Genomic DNA, 20,587 nt, shown 5'->3' on the forward strand with positions numbered 1-20,587 from the left:
CGAACCCCGGCGAGCAGCCAGACGTATGGTCCAACATATTCGGTTCGAAATGCAAAGGCATAATGACCAAGACGATGAAGGTTTTTTGATGTTTCCGGATACTTTCTCCGCCGACGAAATTTTCTCTCCGCGAGATGACGTGCCGCCTGCTTGGTGCCCGACTGATGAAGCTTGAGCTCCAGGTCTTGCCTCATACTGGCCGCAGCTTGGCGAGAATCCGAAACACTCCCGCAATCCGATGATGGTTCTCTTCAATGCACCGCATAGCCAAAATACAGAACGAAACAAACCAAACGCAACTCGCAACGCTGCTCAAGTGCCACCAGCATGGCTAGCCAGCAAACCATGCCCGGCATAAGATCAGCTTGACCATCCGGTCGCACAGGGCCTTGATCCACGACCCCTATGGTGGTAGATCGTCTCGAGTTCCTCCAGCCCACGCATTAACCCTATCCACCTTGACCGTTTGACCATCAACGGACCCCAGTGACATTCACTGGAGCCTCTACAGTTGCCACCAGCTGCGATGCCAATCCGCGGCAAAGAGGAGCGGCGCCAGAGACCCTTGTGACGCGCCCAGGCGTGGTTGCCACCCCCCCTTGTCACCCTCACCCCCTCCTCCATCTAGCCGGCCCGTGGTGTCTGATTTACTATTCGCCCCCCTCCCCCCGTGACAACCACGCCTCCAGGTTGCTTGGTCTAACGAGCCTGGGACTCTATCAGTGTTGCGAACCTGTGATAGGCACAATGGCTTGTTACTCCGGCCTTCTCATCCAGTTTCTGGTCGCCTCACCACCCCACCTCCTGAGCCTCTTCCCAAAGATGAATGTCACGGACTTTTTCGTCCCAGGTTTCCCTTCAGGTTCTGGGCAACTCGTTTAGCTAGATTTGACCCACCGCCAATTTGTGACAGATGTGCTTGCAGTTGAAGACCCCAGTGATCCGGGATCGCTTAGTGGCATGTCCCCCCAGATCTGATTTACATTACTTCCGATTCATCAGGTTGGTGGTGTACATGCATATGAATTTGGTCTTGTGCGGGATTAGGACAGACTTACTTATACCAGGTTAATCCCCATCCAGCCGTATCGTCGGAACCGCCATCTGAACAACCTACTCGCCAACATCCGCATTGAGCTTTCTTTTACAGATCAACAAGCCATCAAAAAGCAGTCTTTCCGTCTCAGTCTATTTGCTCTACTCAGACACAACCTTCTCGTTCTTTTCCACGCAATTGAGGACAAGATATTCAACGGCGTGCCCCCGCCGCTTCACACAAGCCCTCCGTTAAACCACAACACTGTGACATTACCAGTCATCGTCTTGTGAAATGGCTATACACTCAATAGCACGTCACCATTCCTTGCTACAAACTGAAATGTACCGCTATGCGCCTCAGCCACCACCATCACCGCCAATGGAGGAAACCAAATGCTCGTTGCCTTCTATTTCGAAACTCTTGGGGATTGCTGATGCCGGTTCCCCGACCAGTATTGCATCCCCAGACTCTACATCCGAGTCACCTCTCACTGAAGGTACGAATGAGCTTGGAAGATACAACTATGAAACTGTAACATATCCAACCGAGAGACTAACATGATCAGATCGAGCAGTTCCTCGACGACAAGAGACTCCATTTTCCAACCACGAAAGCTGCATAAACTCGAGCTACGCGCAGCATCTTTCTCAGTCAAAGGGCTTTCCGCCCACTCCTCCTCTAGGCTCTGATGCCTCTTTTGATAATCATAGCTCCCCGATCACCAAACCGCAAAGGCATTTCTCCATTGGAACCTTCTCCGGGGGTAAATACCTGGAAGCAACGCCACCCCCGATGGAGAGCGATGCGCGACGATTTTCACTACCGCAGCAATCGGTAACTGGGACCCAAGGGCATCCTCAGCACGCCATTCCTCAACAGAATCTGCCCCTGGGGGCTTTCCACAGCCTGTCAACAGTCGGGGGCTACTATCACTCAGCACTCCCATCTGGTGCCGCTCCGCATCCCCAAATTTCGAACCTCTACTACCAACAACCGCTGCCACAAACGTTCCCACCCATGACGCTTCCCATCGCATATACTCCGTCATCTGGCAGCAACCCTTGGCAGCATCACCACTACCTCAACCCCGTCCACGGCATGTCCTACACGCAGAGTCAAGATCGATACATCTGCCCCACGTGCAGCAAGGCATTCAGTCGTCCTAGCAGCCTCCGTATACACAGTCACTCCCACACAGGGGAGAAGCCGTTCAAATGTCCCCATGCAGGCTGTGGCAAGGCCTTCAGTGTCCGCAGCAACATGAAACGACACGAACGTGGCTGTCACAGTTTCAATATCAACTCGGGTCGACAACCGTCAAGGTAGACGTGATCATGTTGCATTGTCCTCCATTGTAATGTTCTGGCCTCACGGCACTGGTGTTTCGGAATTTAGCGGCAATATCTACATAGGGGTTATGATACAAACGGACTTTTTGGGTGTTTTGCACAAGTTGCGCGGGATGGACTTGTAGGCAGGGACGCGAGAATCACAGGATGGTTTTGGAACGGCGAGGCGTTTTACAGGTCAGACATGGAATGGGATTTGAAGCTTGGAAGTGGTGGACCGTATACGACAAAGGTGTATATGAATAGACTTTTTGAAAATTATGCATTTTGTCCTACTTGTTTGATTTTCTTGCCACGATATCTCGCGGGTTATGCACCATATGTGACGTCTGCTTCCAAATGTGTCGCCTAGCTATGTATGCACTTGATAAGAATTTAGTGCTGTGGCAATGTAGAATTTTCCACGGCGAAATGGCATCAACAGAATGTGGCAGTCATTTCCGAGATTCTATTATAGGATCTACGGCTGTGCTATTGAAGACCCTGGCTATAATGCTGTTCCTGCTTCTTAATACACAAGGGACTCTCATCTCGTGTGCACGACTAAGCAAGATTCAGCTCGGTGCAAAATAAACTAGATTGGGCGGGGATGGGGGTCCCCCCTAGAGAAGCTCCAAAATTGATATTGTATGTCTATGTAAGTAGGTGAAGAGAAGTCGGGGCGAGGAGGGGGGCCGCAAGGACGGAAACAAACTATTGAGACGAAAATCCCGGACGGGCTTTCCGGGCGTGAACCTGGAACCCTGCTCGTTGGGATGCTCGGGGGGAAGATGAATGCTTTGTGCGCCCGCTGTCGATCACTGAATTCCGGCCAAGCGGATGTGCTTTCAAATGGCGCCGGGGAGATGGAGGTCACAGCAGAGCGGTAGGGTTCGGCATGAAATACTAGAGGCGGAAAGGGAGCTGCGATCAGATCGCCCTGGAACCCCAGACTCTGGTGCTTCACGGCGCTGGCTCCGAGAGGCGCATCGATTGGCTTCCGAGGTAGCAGTGCCCGAGTCGAGTCAACTAGAATGCTGCACTAGTACTCCGTACTCTGTACTCCGTACGAGCTTTGAATACAATGCAGAAAGTGCACGTAGCGTCAAGGGCGGGAAGGCTTGGCTTGTTACGTGGGCAAATGGCCTATGAACGGCTATGGTGGTCCGCCATCGTCCTCTGCGTTTTTTTAGCGTGCGTTGTGGCTGTTAGGCTCATAGATCCGAGGCAGCCGGGATGTGATGAAGATTCGCTCATCACACATGATACTCCGGACTGTCTGATGATATCCGCCGTGGCGGGCAGCCCAGCTCTCAAGGCGCACATGGAACAGCAGCCACAGGTGGCTACTGTATTTTCGGCCGGGTCGTGAGTCAGGGACCTGGACGGCGATCTCACCCACGCTGCTGGGAATGTCCATTGATGGTTCCCACCCACTTCCCATTTGAGTGTTATGGGGGTCAACTGGGTCTGAAAACCAGGCGTTCATCTTGTGGTTGAGCCGAAGCTCTGGGTGTCTGGTCTGTACTGAGAAGTGCATGGGGCAACATAAAGAGCTTCAAGGCCGGTGAGGGCTTGGCGTCGTATTCTCACAAAACCAAAAGTCTGCAAACCTTCCAGAATAATTCCAAGAGCCCACTGGGAGAGGATTTGGCTTAATTGGGACCATGGCTTGCCAAGGGGGTCGTGGTACTAATGATTATGTCAATATTAGTACTAGTATGTCTTTTAGTCTTCTCTACTCGTCGTGCGCCGTACGAAGTGGCAATTTGTGAGTGGCCTAGGTCCTCTTTCCTTGGCTGTGGACCTGCAGTACAAGGCCAGCACCTCGTTTTTGGGGGGGGCGGGGGCGGCTCGAAGTCCAGATGCCATTAATTGATGGCCACCCGCCGGTGAAAAATCCAAATTCGGAAATCCTTCGGCCGGGGCATGCCGTCAAACTACATCTCAGTCGTTGTGAAACCCGACGTCGCATGGCCCGCCGTCGAAGTGGAGGCGAAAGCCCAACATGGACGGAGCCTAGTAGTATCAACATCTGCATAGTGAAGAGTCTTCAGTTTTTCGCTAATCTGAAATGCTAGCCTTCTCTCTGCAACCGTCGTATGTATAATTCTAAGTCTGTTTTAAGCTCGGCGGTCCCTCATGACGTGTTCTGCACCATTTGGATAAGAGCTTCTTGGTGGGGGTCGCTTTTCTGTTGCAAGTTGTGTTACACAACTAGCCCCCAACCAACCGGCACAGTGACGTGGCCAGAATCAAGCAAAGCCATGCAGTCCGTTTGGTGCACACTGACAAATAGGGCAGCGTGCATATTGCGATGCGTCGTCACTAGTCGCTGCGTGGTAGCCGGGTTGATCGTGGCAACATCAAGTGTCTTCTCGGCACTTTGCTGTAAAACTGCCTAAATACAACGGCAATGGAGATAACAGCAGAAACAGCCATTGACACACCTTGTTTCCAAGGGGGCAAGAAGATATGCTTGGCGTTCTAGAAACAAACTACCCCCAACTCTAGGGGTCCATCAATGACAAATTTCTCTGCTGTTCCTCTTCTGGAATTGCCCTGTTTAACCTTGTTCGATGGGTCGAGACCTCGGTAAATGTGGTTGGTGGCGACGATTCTTTTGAGGGGCAGGTTTCATCTTCTGCCGATATCAATGCTGTTATCGAAGATCATAGCGGTGTATCATTTAGCTTCAGATCCGTCCTTGGCAGCGTTTCATCCCCAAATCTAAGCCTGGAGTCAGCAACTTGATCAAATATGTCGAACCGCTGGAGCTCGATCTGGATGTGGCCCAGGGAGGGCATGAGAACCGTGTAAATCCTGGATGGCGATCAGTATCTACGTACCTAAAGGAATCGTATGTCCCAACTCTGATACGTCATACGTCGCGAGGCCATTAGAAGTGGGCGAAATGCAAACATTTGTTTAGGACGCATGACTTTCCCCATGTTAGAGACTAAAATTTCTGGCGACTTTCGTGGACTAAACAGTCGCGTAATATTTGGAATTTTCCCACAGATTCATCCGGTGTTTTTTTCTTTGTGAGAGAGAGAGAGAGACAGAGAGAGAGACACAACGTTCATGCAAATCGCAGTAGGCTCCCCGGATTATGGACTTCCGCCACACAGCGCATCCAAGGAGGCACGCACTGTTGCCCACGTTTCATTGTGTATTGTTTGAGCTTGTTCCATCCTCTTGCTGCTGAATTATAAAATTTGTAACAGCACTCAGAAAATCTTCCAAATATTGTGTCTCAGACACATGTCTCGGATACTACTGGGTGCAGCTGTCAACTTTCAGTTTGTCTCTCAGCCAGTGCTACCCCGTATGTATTGGCAGTAATGCTGCAGGGCCAATCACATTGTTGAAGGTGTATCATATGATACAAGCAACTGAGAGTGGAGTTTCTCTTTAACGGTATAGATTGTGTGCTACGGCTTCAAGGTTAGTTAAAACGAAATGCTGTGTTCCCACGTCCTACAAACCGTGGAGGCGGACCTTAGGCACCAGCTTCGTAACACGTCTGTCGAAAGCTTAGAGGGAAGGATGTCTTCCTGAATACTCCGTATAGTCTGAGTTTATAGGCCAAAAAAAGCGGAAGCCTATCAGCGAAATAGTAGAACGACGCCTGAAGACTTGACAGCTCATATCATCTACACACTAAATGTTCGTTCCTCTTCCTTCTAGCTGTTCTATTCTTTTATGTGTGTCTGTGTGTGTGTGTGTGTGTGTGTGTGTGTGTGTAGCATTCGACGTGGCGGGAGCTTCCGACATGCGTACCAGCGCCGTAATGTACATGCAAGGCACTCCGCGTTACACAGCCGTGCACATACATAATGATCAAGCATTCGCCCACAAAACTGTGAGATAAGGTGCATTCGTAGCGGCAAGAGTCACGAGCAAATGGGCTTCACAGTCGTCAACCGAGGAACTCTTCGCGCACTTGTGATCAGGGCAAGATGGTGGTGGTCCGTTCCTCCTCCTCTCAAAGAGGCACTAACACGCACTGGAGGACCAGAGAAGGACAATATACACCCTCTCCGGGTTGGGCACCCTGTCCCATCGTAACAATCACACTCCAGCTTCCTATCGTGGCCATCAGTTCACATTGGTGTGTGGTGGTTTTGTTCGGGCGGTCCGTACGTACGCGATTGAGCTGGGGAGCATCAGCTGAATGATGGCATCCAGGCCACCGCCACAATTTGAGTGATACTGCCTCGCCGCAGTGCGATAGAGAGGAAGCAGCAATTTCACAAAGGTCAGAGAGGCCCTGCAATAGATTCCAGATCCAGGCCTGCAATTGCATCAACTGTCAGTACTTTTCAGTCCATAGGCTGATTCGGCGCCAGGCACTGCTCCATTCTCGCAACCAAGCCTGAGCCCGGAAAATGCAGTGACAGTGATGGCATTCAAGCGAGAAGATGTCAACGACGGGGGACAGATTAACGTGTAGATTGGCAGAGCCCTGGATCAGAGAAGTCTAAGATGGATTGAAATTGGCTGTGCAGCCCACCTGCACCTGCAGTTTTCCGCCTCCTAGCTGGTCCTTCCATCTGGTCAGACGGGGCCATGAATGGACAGGCTACCTTGGGTTGTACCTATCTGAAGGCCATCAGCTACAGTGGGTGCACCTACCTAGGGTAGATGATGAATGGGCATGTGCACGTTTGTCTTTCTCCTGGAAGGTGCTGTGCACCCAAGTTGCTTTTTGAAGTTCCCAAGTAACCCCGCCACCGTCCCCCGCAACTGTACATGAGGCAGATGACTGACGCCATCCAACCGGTCGTTCTGTCCTAGTTCCCAGCAACTCGGGCCGCCAATCCATCAGACTGCTCCACTCTATGTGCAGGCGGCGCCATGTGCAGGAGCAGGAGCAGGAGCAGGAGCAGGAATAACATGAACATGAGCATGGAACATGGGCATGAGCACGAAGTAAACAGTGCGTGGAAGCAATTAAAGTTACTCAACCACCTGCAGAGGAGTGCGTGTCACCACTTGCGCACGCAGTCTGTTAAACGACGTTATCCTTAGCAAATGCATACAGGCACTTGGAGGTTGGTGTTGCCACTGTCCCCCGTCGTTGATTGTGTTCTGCCCACCAACAGATTTAAAGCTGGCCAGGATGACATTGCGCCTGATCAAATCCCTCACCCGCGCGCCATTGGACTTGCTCCCCTCGACCTGGGGTGCTCAGCGGAGGCAGGAACTAAAGGAGCTTGGGGGCGATTGTTGCAACTCATTCTAAAAGAGTGAGTCCTCATCTGCCCATGTCCTCACTCAAGTGGTGGTGTTGGCTGATTCCTTGTAGTTCGTCAACGAAATCGCCAAGGTACCACATCCACGTTTCTGCACCGGCATTGGAACCCCAGCCCGTAGCTTCAATAGTTCTCCCGAGCCTGTTAACGAACGAAAAAACCTCCTTTGGTGGGTAGCTTTGCAAGAACAAAACACCTTTCATCCAGGAACCAATCTATGGGGGGTTAAACCGTCTATGTATTCCCAAGCCAGGCTCACGGCTTGGCCCGTTGAGGAACCGCCATTGACATTGAACGATCTGCGCCCGTCAGTGAATGCCCCCAACATTCTCCAATCACGCGCTGGCGTGATAATCTCTCTTCCCCCCCAGAAGAGACCGGCAGCCACAGCGAAAGACCCAGCCAGGCCAGACGACGGCCAGACAAGCCGTGCACCCACCATCTTGTTGCCGCGCTTAGCTTCGACGTCGAAGGCGCGAGAGCAGACCTCCGGTTCTCCCACCTTCACCCTTCCTTATCTCGTACTTGTGCCGGTGCGTCGTGGACTTGGCTCCCGTCGACGTCGCTTCTTCGAGATCATGCACGATTGTGCACGACTTCACCATCACAGACAATCATCGGCCAAGCACTCGTGCTCTTCTTCAATGCCAGCAGCACCACCAATCAGCCCCGAACCCCCAATAACTGTCGCTGTCGCTGAACCGTCTCGAGGGCATTGACGGGCTCGTCCACTAAGCCGTGAAGGCTTTTTGCCTTTTTTAGGCGCTCTCGCACGCCTTGCGCGTGTTGCCCATCATGACGACCAATGCTGTGCCGGACACGCAACTAGGTCTCTCACAAGAGGAGATACAGCTCCTGCGGCAAGGCCAAGCAGCACTCGGAGGGGGATCGACCAGCTCCCGCACCGCCAGCAGAGCGAGCAGTCAAGGCCTACTACTACTAGACAGCTCCTCTCTTGCTGCTCTGGGAAGGTACTTTGATCGGTTGATGGCAAATATCGAACAAAACATACGATATCTTAGCGAGCAAGCACAGATGTTCACCCAAGTACAATATGACCGTGCTGGAAATATCATCGACGGCGCCGATGCAGAAATTGAGAGATATCGGCAGATTCTAGTGCAACTTGACGAGCTAGAGACGGACTTTGACCGAATAGCCCATATCAAAGAAATCGTGAAGGGGTATCGGTCCAGAGTGGAGGAGCTTGAGCGAGACTTGGAAACAAGCGGAACGTCTAGTCGGCACCACAAGCATTCATCCCACAAGCATTCACATTCCCACTCGCATAAGCAAGGCTCGTCTCACAGGAGTAGGCACTAAACGAAAAATCGATATGTCCACTCAGGTCACCTTTACCAGCAGGAGCATCATCCAATACGAACAAAAATATATATACTACAGAGCCTCATCAGCTATCCCGCCCCGCGGCCACGATTTATCTACATCTAAAGGAAATCCATGTATCCTCCACACGAACGCTAGCTGGACGAGATCAAGGTTGGATTGTACGAATGAGGAGGGAAGGAGATGATCAGAAAGGGAACCTCAAAGATGAAACAGAGGCCTCACGGCCGCGCAAAGATATGGATAGGCCTCACGGCCTCGTTGACTTATTCATCTGGCGTTTGTTAATTTCCCACCCCCGACTTGAGCACATTTATGGGTTGTCTTTTTTTTTCTTCTTTTTTTTTTAATATCTTGCACTTGGAACAATTTTACCCGATCTTGGCGCAGATCCATGATCCTTTTGATTTTGCTTCGGATTAAATATCCCGCCAGTTACCGATGGAGTACGCACAATTTAGGGGAGAAAAACGTCTCCTTATGTCAGCTACCAAAACACTTCTGCAAATTATCGGACCAAACTCTCCCGGCGTTTTACTCTGTGGCAGCAGATGGCATAAAGTATGGTGTAATGGACTTGGTTGTTTTGCTTTCATTGTCATGTTTTATACCCGGTGGATTAACAAAAAAAGACTGTTGCCAATCGCGAGATAACCTTTTGGGGGCACCGCTGGACTGGGGCGGCGTTGGGACACTGGAGTCTTTCTTTTCTCATATTTTTTTTCTTTCCATTTTTGTCTCTTACCTAGCTTTGGGGGAGGTAACACCAAGCGGAAGGACTGTGGAGGGGAGTGTCTGAGACGTTTGCAGGAAGAGGTTTACGGGGTAGTCCAGACTAAAATGCGACACCTTCGCGTCGAACACTTGACCGTGGTGCCAATTTCGGTGTAAACCAGGTAGTCGGTTGGCCCGAACCCCTCACTCGCTCAGTACCGTGCAAGAACAAGAACACGAGCTTGTGCCCGATGCCATTGATCCAATGAGAGGGGACGTCTATAGGCACCCAAATGGATCTTGTTTGTCACTGCCCATGCTGTCGGGTTACCGGATAAAACGTCGCCTCGCATCATTGACAGATTTGAGGGCTGCGGCGGATGTGCGAAATGTCCCGCCTCGTTGCCATGGATTGCGCGACCCATGTTCTCCGTACATATGTGGAAAGGGATGTCGCCGGTTGGCTCGGTGGGATTCGCAAATGCTACGTGAAGCGGCAATGGACATGGCATCTGTATCCAACAAGAATCGAGTACGACGAGGCTTTGCTCGACCAGCAAAAGGGGTCCTCGGCACGCTCCCCGCGCGCCAAGTTGACGCCGTTTTAGACGCAATTCCCGCACCCTCCTCGACTGACAAGGTCAGGCGGCGAAATTGGTATGCCGGAACAGCAGGTATATCATGCCTAAATCCGGAGTAATAGGCAGCAGTAAAAGCCAAGGCGCTTTTGACAGGCGCTGACAAGGTCTGCCGTTGCCGGTCTAGGCATGACGGCACCTGCGAGCCCGGTTACATCATCGCACAGGGGGAGCACTTCTTGGACATTGATCAGGACCATTCGACATCAGTTACAAATAGTAACACCTCAGGACAACGCCGCGGCCTCGTCAGACTACACATACGACACCGTGTCTATCGTCTCTTACGCTCCAGCCGCCGGTCATCGAGCCCAATGACGATGCCGGTATCCAAGCACTTTATGTTCCAATAAGTTGGAAATAAGACTAGAAAACCTGTCCGTGCGTAAAGTCATCACGGTTTTGAGAAAGATACACAGCTCAGCTAGTCCAGGTAGCCAACGCTTGGCGTTCATGTACTACTGTATATGGTCATTGACCAAATAATGCAAATTAGTCTGGCCGGCTAGCATAATACGTCGATCCCCAGACTCATTTTCATGTTCCATCAGCAAGTCTGCCTATCGAAGCAAGAATCTTCAATACGACAAACACCAATCTAAATCGCATGATTTTCGAATCGCACACGTCACTTTCGTCAATCACAAAGCCTCACAACATATGAGATGAATAAATTCGGCCGCCAAGCAGCACACAACACATGTATCTACACGCCCAAACCTCCTCCTCCCTACCCCCCCTTTCCCCAAACGAGTCTCATGAAGAAGTGAGGCCGCGAGTCAATTCAATCCTGAAACAAAGAAAAACCACGAGTCACATGTAAACCATCTTGTCCATAACGCCAGAGCATGCCCATATTCGTAACCCTCGTCCCCATTACTCTTTCCTCAATACTCCAGCATCTATCCAACTTGCTCCCACCATAAAGCCAGTGTGTCAAACAGGGAAAAAAAAAGGAAAGAAAAGGAATGTGTAACACAAACAGGAAAACAGCTAATCGTGACGTGCGTGCCCGGTATCGGAGGCATTTCTGATCGTCAAGCTCCTCGCCACAGTTTCACCCCAACATATTCATGTATTATTCGCCTCGGCGAAGCAAGGATTCCTATACCTTGACAATACGCTTTTGCCTTACTAAAAAGGGACTGGGCATCTCATCTTTCTCTGGGTCCCAAACAGCTACAGACTCACTGCCGCTGCTGCTGCTGCTGCTGCCACTGCCACTACCTCCGCTCACTCTCCGCTCGCAGACCTTCTCCTTAAACATAGCACGCTTAGGGCTGACATTCTCAAGAGTACCACCACCGGCACTCATCGGACGACCTCCAGCGCGAGCTTGTTGCAGTTCAACCAGGGTCCTACCCTTGATATTGTTCTTAGCCGCCATCTTATTGAGAGCCTCCCCGCCATTGATGTCCTTCTTGACGGAATGTTTCCGCGTCAAGCCGCCGCCTGTATCTGTTGGCAGGCTTGCCATTGATGGAATCTTGCTGATTTGTCGTGTCGGCGAGCGTGGGCGTGGCTCGGCCTGAGGACCAAATACTGCCTTGGAGACTAATCCGGTGGCCGACGCCTGAGGCTTGAGGCGGTTGAGAGGGCAGGACTTTTGTGAGGAGAGGACAGGCCGATTCTTGGAAGTAAACGGATTATTGGCAGAGCGAATGTTCCGCGTGGGTGAGGGGACAATGTCCTCATCGTCAGAGTCGATGGACAGCGGTTCGCGAAGGTCCCATCTAGGATCCGCAGATTTGTTTGCATTGGCTGCAAAGATGTTGCCCGAATGGCTTGTAGGGGCCTTGGTCGCTCCGCCACGACGGGGAGACAAAGAGAGGTTGGCAATGGCCATGGGACTGGGCGATGCCATTTCAACGTCCATTGGCGTCCCAGCGTGGCCGGCAAACATTGTTTGGGCTCGGCCAAATGGTGTTCGTGCTGCTCGTTTCGGCTCTTTTGATGCCTCTGGACTGTTGAGAGAGTATTCGCTAGGATCTGTTGTTGAAGGAAACCCATCGCCGCTGCCGCCTGTCGATGATTGCGGAATATCCGGCTTAGCAATAGCTGAGGCATAATCTTCAATGGGAAGGGTCGCTTCTGGCTGTACAAGATTGGAATGCTTTAGTTTTTGTAATTCGGCGTCGACGCGTACTTGAATCTCCTCCTCAAATCGCTGTTGTAGTTGTTCGATTTCCACATTGGCAAGGCGATCAATCTCAAGCCGAGCCTTGACCTCCCACTCCATCCGCAGTTGGGAATCAATCTCCTCCCGCATCATCTGTCTCTCTCGTTCAAGGTTGGCAATTCTCTCATTCAACTCCTTTTCCTTCCGGTGGAGAAGATCTTCCTTTGCGCGCAAGGACTTGTTCAAGTCGACGACTTCTTTCTCCTTGCGCATCAACTTGACAACTGGCAAATCGAGCAACTGAACCGTGTCTGGTCGCCTGTCTGGATTCACCTTAAGACAGTCTCGGATAACCTGATTCAGCTCAGGGGAGTACATTTCAGGCAACGTAGCGATCTTTCCCTCCTTAATCTTCTGTACCAATTGGAAGTGTGTCTTTGCGTTAAAAGGAGGCTCCCGTGCACAGAGTTCGTAAATGATGCAACCGAGTGACCAAATGTCTGACTTGAGAGTGTACTTCTCCGCCGCACAAATCTCAGGCGACATGTAGAAGGGCGTGCCGACATATGTAGATGCAAAGTCATGAGACTTGATCATCTTGGATAATCCAAAGTCTCCCAACTTGACCGAGTTATCTTCTCCCAGAAAGACTAGATGCTGTCAGTATTCATTCACCGCCATAATGGCAATAATCACGACGTACCATTCTCAGGCTTCAGGTCTCGGTGAAGAATAGTCATGGCACCGGCAGGCACCTTTGGCGTCCCATTTGCACTCCCCTGCGTCAAACCAAGTGCATTCGCACCCGCCTCGGGCGGATCAACACCGTAGTGGCATCGGTACAGCGCCATGACGAGTTGGCTGAAAATACTCCATACGAAGCTCTCCTGTGCTCTCTGCCCCTTGTGCTGCAAGTCCTTGATCACTCGTCCGAGGTCGCCATTCCCACAGTACTCCATGTACAAGTGAAGGTCCTGGCTGGCTTTGAGGTGCTCGCGGTGGTAGTAGGCGACGATATTGGCGTGGCGCAAGTGTGAGAGGATCTGGAATTCGGCATGGAGCTGCTCGCGCTCCTTTTGGGACATGCGAAGGTACGAAATCTCCTTGCGGCACATGATGAAGCCGTCGGCCTTTCGGCGCACTTTTCGAATTACCCCGAAGGAGCCATGGCCTAAGCGAAAGAAGCAGTCAGAACCGGATTCAAGAAGAGGCCGGTAGAGAGACAACGTACCAATCTTCTCCAGGGTCTCGTACTTGTCTTCCGACGACATGTCGATCGGTACTATTCGAAGCGAGAAGCCAACGTCAATCCCAGGGTGGTGGTGGTGGCTCGTCCTTCAACAACCCATACACGCTGGCATGCAGTATGGTAGCAAAAAAAAACTTGCTAGTAATCAAGATCGCTGCGTGGAATATGATGCACCGCAAATCAAGCAACGCAAAAAAGAAAGCAAACCCTGCTGTGGTTAGTAGTAACAAAGGCTGTTGGTGATGATGTTGGCGATGAGGATGTTTGTCGAGAGAAAGGTGGCTGCTTTTTCGTTGGACGTCGTTCAAGTTCGGGCACAGGCGCCTGAGAGAAAGAAAGCCTTAGGTTGTCCTGCTCACAGAATAGCGTCGTCCCGGTGTGCATTGAGCCGCGTATGGCCAGCGGTTCTGTGAAATTGACCAGGGTGAGAATGACCGGCGTAAACAGTAGCGGTGTTACCACGGCAACGTCTAATCGATAAGCGCACCGCAGAGCGCCACAGTGGTGGAGCAACAGGGACTGTGGCGGTGTGGAAACGGTAGCAGCGGTGTCCGGCCAATGGCAATGCTTCGGACTTAACAATTGTATAACGACTGATTAAGAGCCGCCAAAACGCCATGAGTGGGACAGCGTTTCCTCTTTCAACCAACTGTCATGCATTGCATCTAGAATAGATTTCTTGCCATTTATGTAATTTCATTTGTTCTCGTCTTCCATGTCTGGATCTGTACAGGGATATACATCGTCTCAACGGGGCAGAGATCTTTGCGCCGCGGCAGCTGAAAATGGTGCTTCGAAAGCACGAATTAGAAGGGAAGCTGGGCGAGGAGAGCGAGATGATCAAGAGCGGCGAGCTGCGCGACGAGAACCCTCTCGACCAGAGCGACGAGTTTAATGAATTCCTGCTGGCCTGTAGACACGGCGATTTACGCAAATGCCAGGAATTCATCAGCCAGGGAGTCAACATCAATGGCAAAGACCGATTCGACTATACGCCACTCATTATTGTGAGCACCAACTACCCTGGAGTCGTCATGCGAGACCACCTCATCTTTTCATCTCCATGGCTGATATTATGTGACAGGCCAGTCTCTGTGGACATTATGAACTCGTCCAGCTTTTATTAGATTCAGGTATTTCCTCTCCCTCCCGGCAGCCGAGCCCACCAAATGAATCCCAAGGAGCCGAAGCTAAGTGGCAAAAGGCGCTCTGGCCGAACGCAACACGTTCCAAGGAGAACGCTGCATATACAACGCCCTCAATGATAGAATACGCAATCTCCTGCTGCAGTACGACTTCTCCAAGTCTTCAGACCCCTACGTCTACTGGTCCACCCATATATCCGGACTCCTCAACCGCTCCACGCCAACCACATCGGACATCTCGCTGACGTCGGACTCGCGCACCTTCAACCTGCACAAGTTTCTCCTGGCCTCAAGGACACCCTACTTTCGCAAGAAGCTGGAGGCACAACCCGAAACCCCGTCATGGCACCTTGCCAACACCGTCCCCGTGGAAGCCATCCAGATCGTCCTCCGCTACCTATACCTCGGAGACTTGCCCAAGGATCTGGTGCCGGCCGGCAGTCCCATCTCAGAGGAAGACGTCGTCAAGGGCCTGGATAAGATCAGCAAGCAGCTTGAAGTCGATCACCTCTGGGAGGCCATCCTGGCCGGCAACGACCGCCGCCTAGCGAGGCAGCGGTACCAAGACGAGGAGGAGCGCGCGCTCAAGCAAATCGGCGACTTTTTCAGCGCCAAGGTCCTGGGGGGCAAAATGCTAGTCGACACCGAGCGCGTCAACGACGTCAGGTGGAAACACGACAACCCCGCGTTCGCAGACGTGCTCCTCCGCGCGGACGAGACGCACGACGACGACGAGGAGGCCCAGGAAGCCCCCGTGCTCAACGGCCAGGGCATCCCCATCGGCACCGGCAGACGGCCTCGCAAGTCCGCCCTCTACCCCGTCCACAAGGCCATGCTCATCCGCAGCGGATACTTTGACAGGATGTTCTCGGGGGACTTTGTCGAGTCCCACCGCTCCGAAAACCTGCACATCGTCACCGTGGACTGCACGCCCGCCGTGCTCGAGCTCGTCCTCACCTTCCTGTACACCGAGAACGCCGCGTGCCCCCTCGAGCACGCCCTCGACCTGCTGTACACGGCAGACATGCTCTTCCTGGATGTGCTGAAGACCAAGGCCGCGCAGGCCATCAGCACCCTGGGCAGCGGCACGTCCAGCGCCCTCGTCGACCGCACGCACAAACACGCGCGTGGCCTGGCCAACGGCGCCGGGCACTCGGAACAGCAGGCGGAGCTGGTGGAAATGGAACCCATAAACATTTACGACGTCATCCACGCGGCTTGGGATCTCCGCGTGCAGAGGCTGGAAGAATTCGCGGCGCGCTACCTGGCCACCAGGCTGGAGGATTACATTGACGAATCCGATTTCCAGGAACTCATCCGTGAGAGCGCGGAGCGAATCCAGCGTCGTGAGGAGACGGATACGATTGAGTTGCTAGATGATATACGATATTACTTGTCAGAACGGTTTAGATTACGCTTCGAGGATGCCGGGCTGGATGACATGATGGGCGAGGATGGGGAGATTGACGCCGAGGCGGCGGTGTCGTTGGCGGAGCAGGGAGATGTCATGGTGAATGGGCATGGTGTACAGAATGGCGTTGGGGGGAACGGTGTTGTGAAAACTTTGGATGGTGAGATGGCGGAGGATGAGTTTGCATCGGACGCGATCAATTATCAGATTTTGCTAGGCAAGATCGATGCCATGTTGGAGCGGCTGAAGTTGGATGCGTAGCTTGTAGGTATGATTGGGGCATTGGATTGGATGCAACGCTGCATGTCTAGATGACGTATGTTATGGAAAATAGAATGGCCACATTATCATGGCATTGACTGTATTCATACTTGGTAGATATCTGCCTATACAGATGCTGGAATATGGCAGCTGCGTTGTTTTGCGTCCAGGTGATCATTGCATCACTGCATTTTTCTAATAGTCAATAAGTTTCAACTTTGATCTCAACTTCTCAGGTAATTCCTCGGGCTTGACTAATCCCATCTGCACGCAGTCACCCCAAAAGAAGAAAACTCGGTTCTGCGCATAACTCAAGTAGTCAAATTCATCAGGGCCCAATTCTTGCTCGGCTTTTGCTGCCTCTTCTTCGGATACGGGCTCATTGTTGGCATCCAAACCTGGAACCTTGGCTTGTACAATGCCCCATGCAATCCAGAAGACACTGCATGCAGGTCTCCAGAGACGGGTCTCCTCCAGTAATTGGCGCACATGTAAATCGCTCTGTTCCTCTCGCGCACGCTCGGCAGCGCCCCAGCCACCGGGAGGGACGCGGGCATCAAGCATGAAATCGACGATCGAGCTGGATGAGGCGGTAGGGTTGAGAGATGGAGTAGGTGGGCCACTGTCTGGTTTGACTCGTGGAGTCGAGCCAGCCGCAGCGAATTGGGAACGATGGTCAACATAGGACTTGATGAAGCGTCGTTGCTCTTCGGGTGTCGGGTATCTCTCGTGATTGCAGGCGTGGGAAGTGACGGGATCGTGGTAGTTATACGTCCACTCCGTAAAGTGATTGGCAAACTCAAGGCCGGGAAGATTGGCGCCAGCATATTCAAAATCAATAACAACCAACTGCTTGTGTTTATTGGCCGGCTGAAGCAGAGGTGACTTTTCATCATCTGGTTTAATGCGCAAAATGTTTCCATACTGAGTCTGTTGAATACAATGTCAGCATATTTGGTGGCAAATTGAGGGCACCACATCATCACTTACATCATTGTGCGCAAAAACCAATCGCTCCTTGATTATCTTCTTTGGTTTGTAGCAGTTGACCAAATGTGTTCGGTACTTGACCACCATGGCCAGGAACTGCTCCCACGGCGCTCCACACACAAAGCCATTTGCTTTCCAGGCATGAACGACAGAGTCAGATTTTGCTGGGGGAATGGAAGTGGTCTCCAATTGCTTGTCAAGATAGGCCATGATCTTGGCTACGTTTTCCACCCACTGGTCCCAATTCTTCCATACCCCGGGGCCGCCATCGCGTTCAAGAGGAAGGAGTTCAATACCATCGTGCAGTTCCCTCATTCGCTTGGCAATTTGCTTCGAGGTATCCGGTTCACGTAAGTGAACAGGTGTCAGGGTGATGGAGTTGAAGAACTGCTCAAACCGGCCGTTTTGGAATGTTCCTAGAAGCCGGGGACCAATCTTCTTTCGTGCTAGACGCTGGAGCACCTTTAACTCATTTTCACGGTCAATGAGATGCTCCACTTGAGGACCGTATACTCGGAGAAGCAATTTAGGAGGATTCTTTTTGCCCTCAATTTCGGGAAGATCCATTGGAGGCGTGACAACATAAACTGCGTTAGTCAACGCCCCGCTCAATCGTTCAACTGTGATGGTGTCACCGCTATTCAGTGGGATGCGTCTCCATCCTTTGAGCCTGAGAGTATGGGCAATACGAATGATGTCATTCTTAAATATGAGCCAAGGATCATTCTCCTCCGCCTGGTGGCTTGTAGAGTCGCTCTCGTTTGCGGCACCGCCAGTGTAGCTCATCGTTTTGGAATTGTCCAACCAAACGTCACAGCTCGGCACAATAGCATCGCCATCCACATAATCAGTGTCAGACGAGGCTGTGCGATTTAGACTGGGTTTCGAATTGGCACGCCGCCGGCGGGAAAGCTTGGGAGGATGCTGGGGAATGGAGCTCAGACCAAGCGATGCTAAAGAATCTTGTAAGATGTGCTCGAGTTTCTCGAAAGACACGTCGCTGGATTGTGAGTCGACCGAGTCAGATCTTTCACGAGCTGCAGTTGTGGGAGTTGAACGGTCTTGATCAGGAGGAGACTTTGACTTGCGACGAGATTTGGGTTTGGCAGCGGCATTCTTCTTTCTCTTTTCATGTTCTAACCAGTCGGCAACTTGGGCCAGCAGCTTTTCAGCGTAGTACTGGTGGTGCCTCTGGGAGTGGTGATGGCTAGAAGAGGGTGCAGAATCGTCATCTGTTCGTAGAGCCGGCGAGCCTTCGCTAATTGAAGATTTGCCAGATGCTGGCTTGCCACTTAACCGACGGCTTGGTCCTGCGCGAAAGGTTTTGATGGATTGGGACTCGTCATCGAAATCAGGAACTGGTTCGGCAATTTGCACAGCTATCCGTTTGTAAGCTTGCGATCGACATATGTGGTATTGGTATTTTTCACGGAGTGAATGGGCGAATAGCGCCACAAGGTCGTAGTGCAGATTCAGCGCGTGGGCAGTCACTGAGCGAACCATAAACAGAACACGTACTACTCCCGTCCTCATGATGCTTGAACCATGTTAAGTCTACGTCACGATATGATACATTCACTTCACATACCTTTAAGGGTACCGCTGGCTGGAGGGGTTCTGTCGCCGTCGCCATCAGACTTCAAGGCTGATCGCAGAGGCGCGGGGCCAGAAGTCGCGGGGCTGTGCTCAGCCATGATAGGACAGCCGTCTTGCTTGCGAATGCCTGTCTTGCCGTCGATACAGAGGCGATGCGCAATGAACAGAACAAGGACGTCTGCCTCGGCCTCGAGCACTGGAGGGTTGGCCACGGGAAATGGCCTTGGTGGACGATGGTATCGAGCGTGGAGGGAGGCGAAGAGTTGTGCGAGAAGTCAGGCCAACGCGGTTACGACGTGGAAAGTGGGTTGTTGGTGGACTCTGGGCCTCTTTCCGTCGTGCCTGGTGGCGCAGGTGGACAACGAAGATGTGCTGGCTGAGAAGAGCAAACTTTCGGTCACAACATGACAACGGAAGAGTGTTCAGCGATACAGAATTAGAGTAAGTAAGAGAAGAGGCGGGAGACGGCGAAAAAAAAGAGATGAAAAAGCCAAAAGGGGAATTGGCTGCGCCGACGAAAACGAGGCTGGAAGGCACCAAGGGCGGCAGTGTTGGCCGCTTAGGTGCATGTGACCTCTTGCCTAGTTCTTGTTAGTCCACCGAGACCGCAGGAGCGACCCTCAATCCTTCCTGCCCTTGTGCCGCAGCTCCACTCGCTTATCATTCATCCATCCCCTTTATTAGTATGTGTACTCATGGCTCAGTTGAAAATCGACAAGCTGAGAGCGATTGACCACAAAGTACCACCTGGAATAGATGGCCAGCTGTCGAGTCTTGTCTCTGCTAGCCATGCCGTGCCTTCTATTAAAATCTGCAAAAGGCTCTTGTACGTCTGTTGATGTATTCCTCGTCACCAGGGGGGGTGGGACATGGCTGTGAGGGCAGCCGTCTTTTTGGTGTGGGTTCAATAAATTGATGTCGCCGGCTGGTTTCTCAACATTGAATGTTAATGTCTGGCATGTCCCAGTGGCCAACGCACTGTGTTTAGTGGATCACGTCACTGCAACCGACGCCGCAGGCACTGTCTACAGGCACTATAGGCAGCAAACAATATTCAATGTTGACATATGTATCAATTGATTGCATGTCTGGTGAAATCAATGTTGCCTGGACTCAGTGCCGACTGCCTCGAAATGGCGAATATCTCAACTAGTGCCACCACTGCTCCATCGGGGATGTTCCACCGCATATTGTTCACTACATCTACGAAGTACCCTACTGAGATTCTATGAATTGGCATGCTACCCCGGATACCCGCGCATGGAGAAGCACAGCTTGGAGCCCAAGGATACTCGAGTCCGCAATACCGTTTTCCAAGCGTGCACAACGTGTCATGGAAAGCATCCAGTGTCCCCTATGCGAAGTAAGGACGCTCAGGTGTCTGGTCATTCTGTTTATGGCTCTGCCTTTAAAGTAGTAGAATGACACCTGGGACACGTGTGACCGCTTGTCTTACCTTGTCTCAGAGAAGACAATGAGTTGCCATAAGTGC

General features: G+C 51.9%; 5 protein-coding genes across 5 annotated transcripts; 3 read left to right on the forward strand and 2 right to left on the reverse strand.

Moving 5' to 3' along the window:
- Positions 1-1,378: 1,378 nt before the first annotated feature.
- Positions 1,379-2,365, forward strand: mtfA (C2H2 finger domain transcription factor mtfA; the record flags this gene model as incomplete). Its single annotated transcript, XM_014687336.1, has 2 exons — positions 1,379-1,535; positions 1,605-2,365. 2 exons carry the CDS (start codon positions 1,379-1,381, stop codon positions 2,363-2,365), a joined length of 918 nt encoding a protein of 305 aa, XP_014542822.1.
- Positions 2,366-8,420: 6,055 nt separating this feature from the next.
- On the forward strand, positions 8,421-8,948 carry G6M90_00g002620 (uncharacterized protein; the record flags this gene model as incomplete). The annotated part of the gene is made up of 1 exon (XM_014687335.1): positions 8,421-8,948. One exon carries the CDS (start codon positions 8,421-8,423, stop codon positions 8,946-8,948), a length of 528 nt encoding a protein of 175 aa, XP_014542821.1.
- A 2,481-nt stretch (positions 8,949-11,429) lies between these two features.
- nim-1 (G2-specific protein kinase nim-1) lies at positions 11,430-13,714 on the reverse strand (the record flags this gene model as incomplete). The annotated part of the gene is made up of 3 exons (XM_014687334.1): positions 11,430-13,093; positions 13,147-13,614; positions 13,675-13,714. The coding sequence occupies 3 exons, from the start codon at positions 13,712-13,714 to the stop codon at positions 11,430-11,432; spliced, it is 2,172 nt and encodes a 723-aa protein (XP_014542820.1).
- A 763-nt stretch (positions 13,715-14,477) lies between these two features.
- On the forward strand, positions 14,478-16,509 carry btb3 (BTB/POZ domain-containing protein 3; the record flags this gene model as incomplete). Its single annotated transcript, XM_066129534.1, has 3 exons — positions 14,478-14,699; positions 14,777-14,825; positions 14,897-16,509. 3 exons carry the CDS (start codon positions 14,478-14,480, stop codon positions 16,507-16,509), a joined length of 1,884 nt encoding a protein of 627 aa, XP_065985986.1.
- Positions 16,510-16,704: 195 nt separating this feature from the next.
- On the reverse strand, positions 16,705-19,193 carry G6M90_00g002650 (uncharacterized protein; the record flags this gene model as incomplete). The annotated part of the gene is made up of 3 exons (XM_066129535.1): positions 16,705-17,439; positions 17,500-18,989; positions 19,088-19,193. 3 exons carry the CDS (start codon positions 19,191-19,193, stop codon positions 16,705-16,707), a joined length of 2,331 nt encoding a protein of 776 aa, XP_065985701.1.
- Between the last annotated feature and the right edge of the window lie 1,394 nt (positions 19,194-20,587).

The sequence above is a fragment of the Metarhizium brunneum genome, chromosome 1 (genome assembly GCF_013426205.1).
Source record: "Metarhizium brunneum chromosome 1, complete sequence".
NCBI lineage: Eukaryota > Fungi > Ascomycota > Sordariomycetes > Hypocreales > Clavicipitaceae > Metarhizium > Metarhizium brunneum.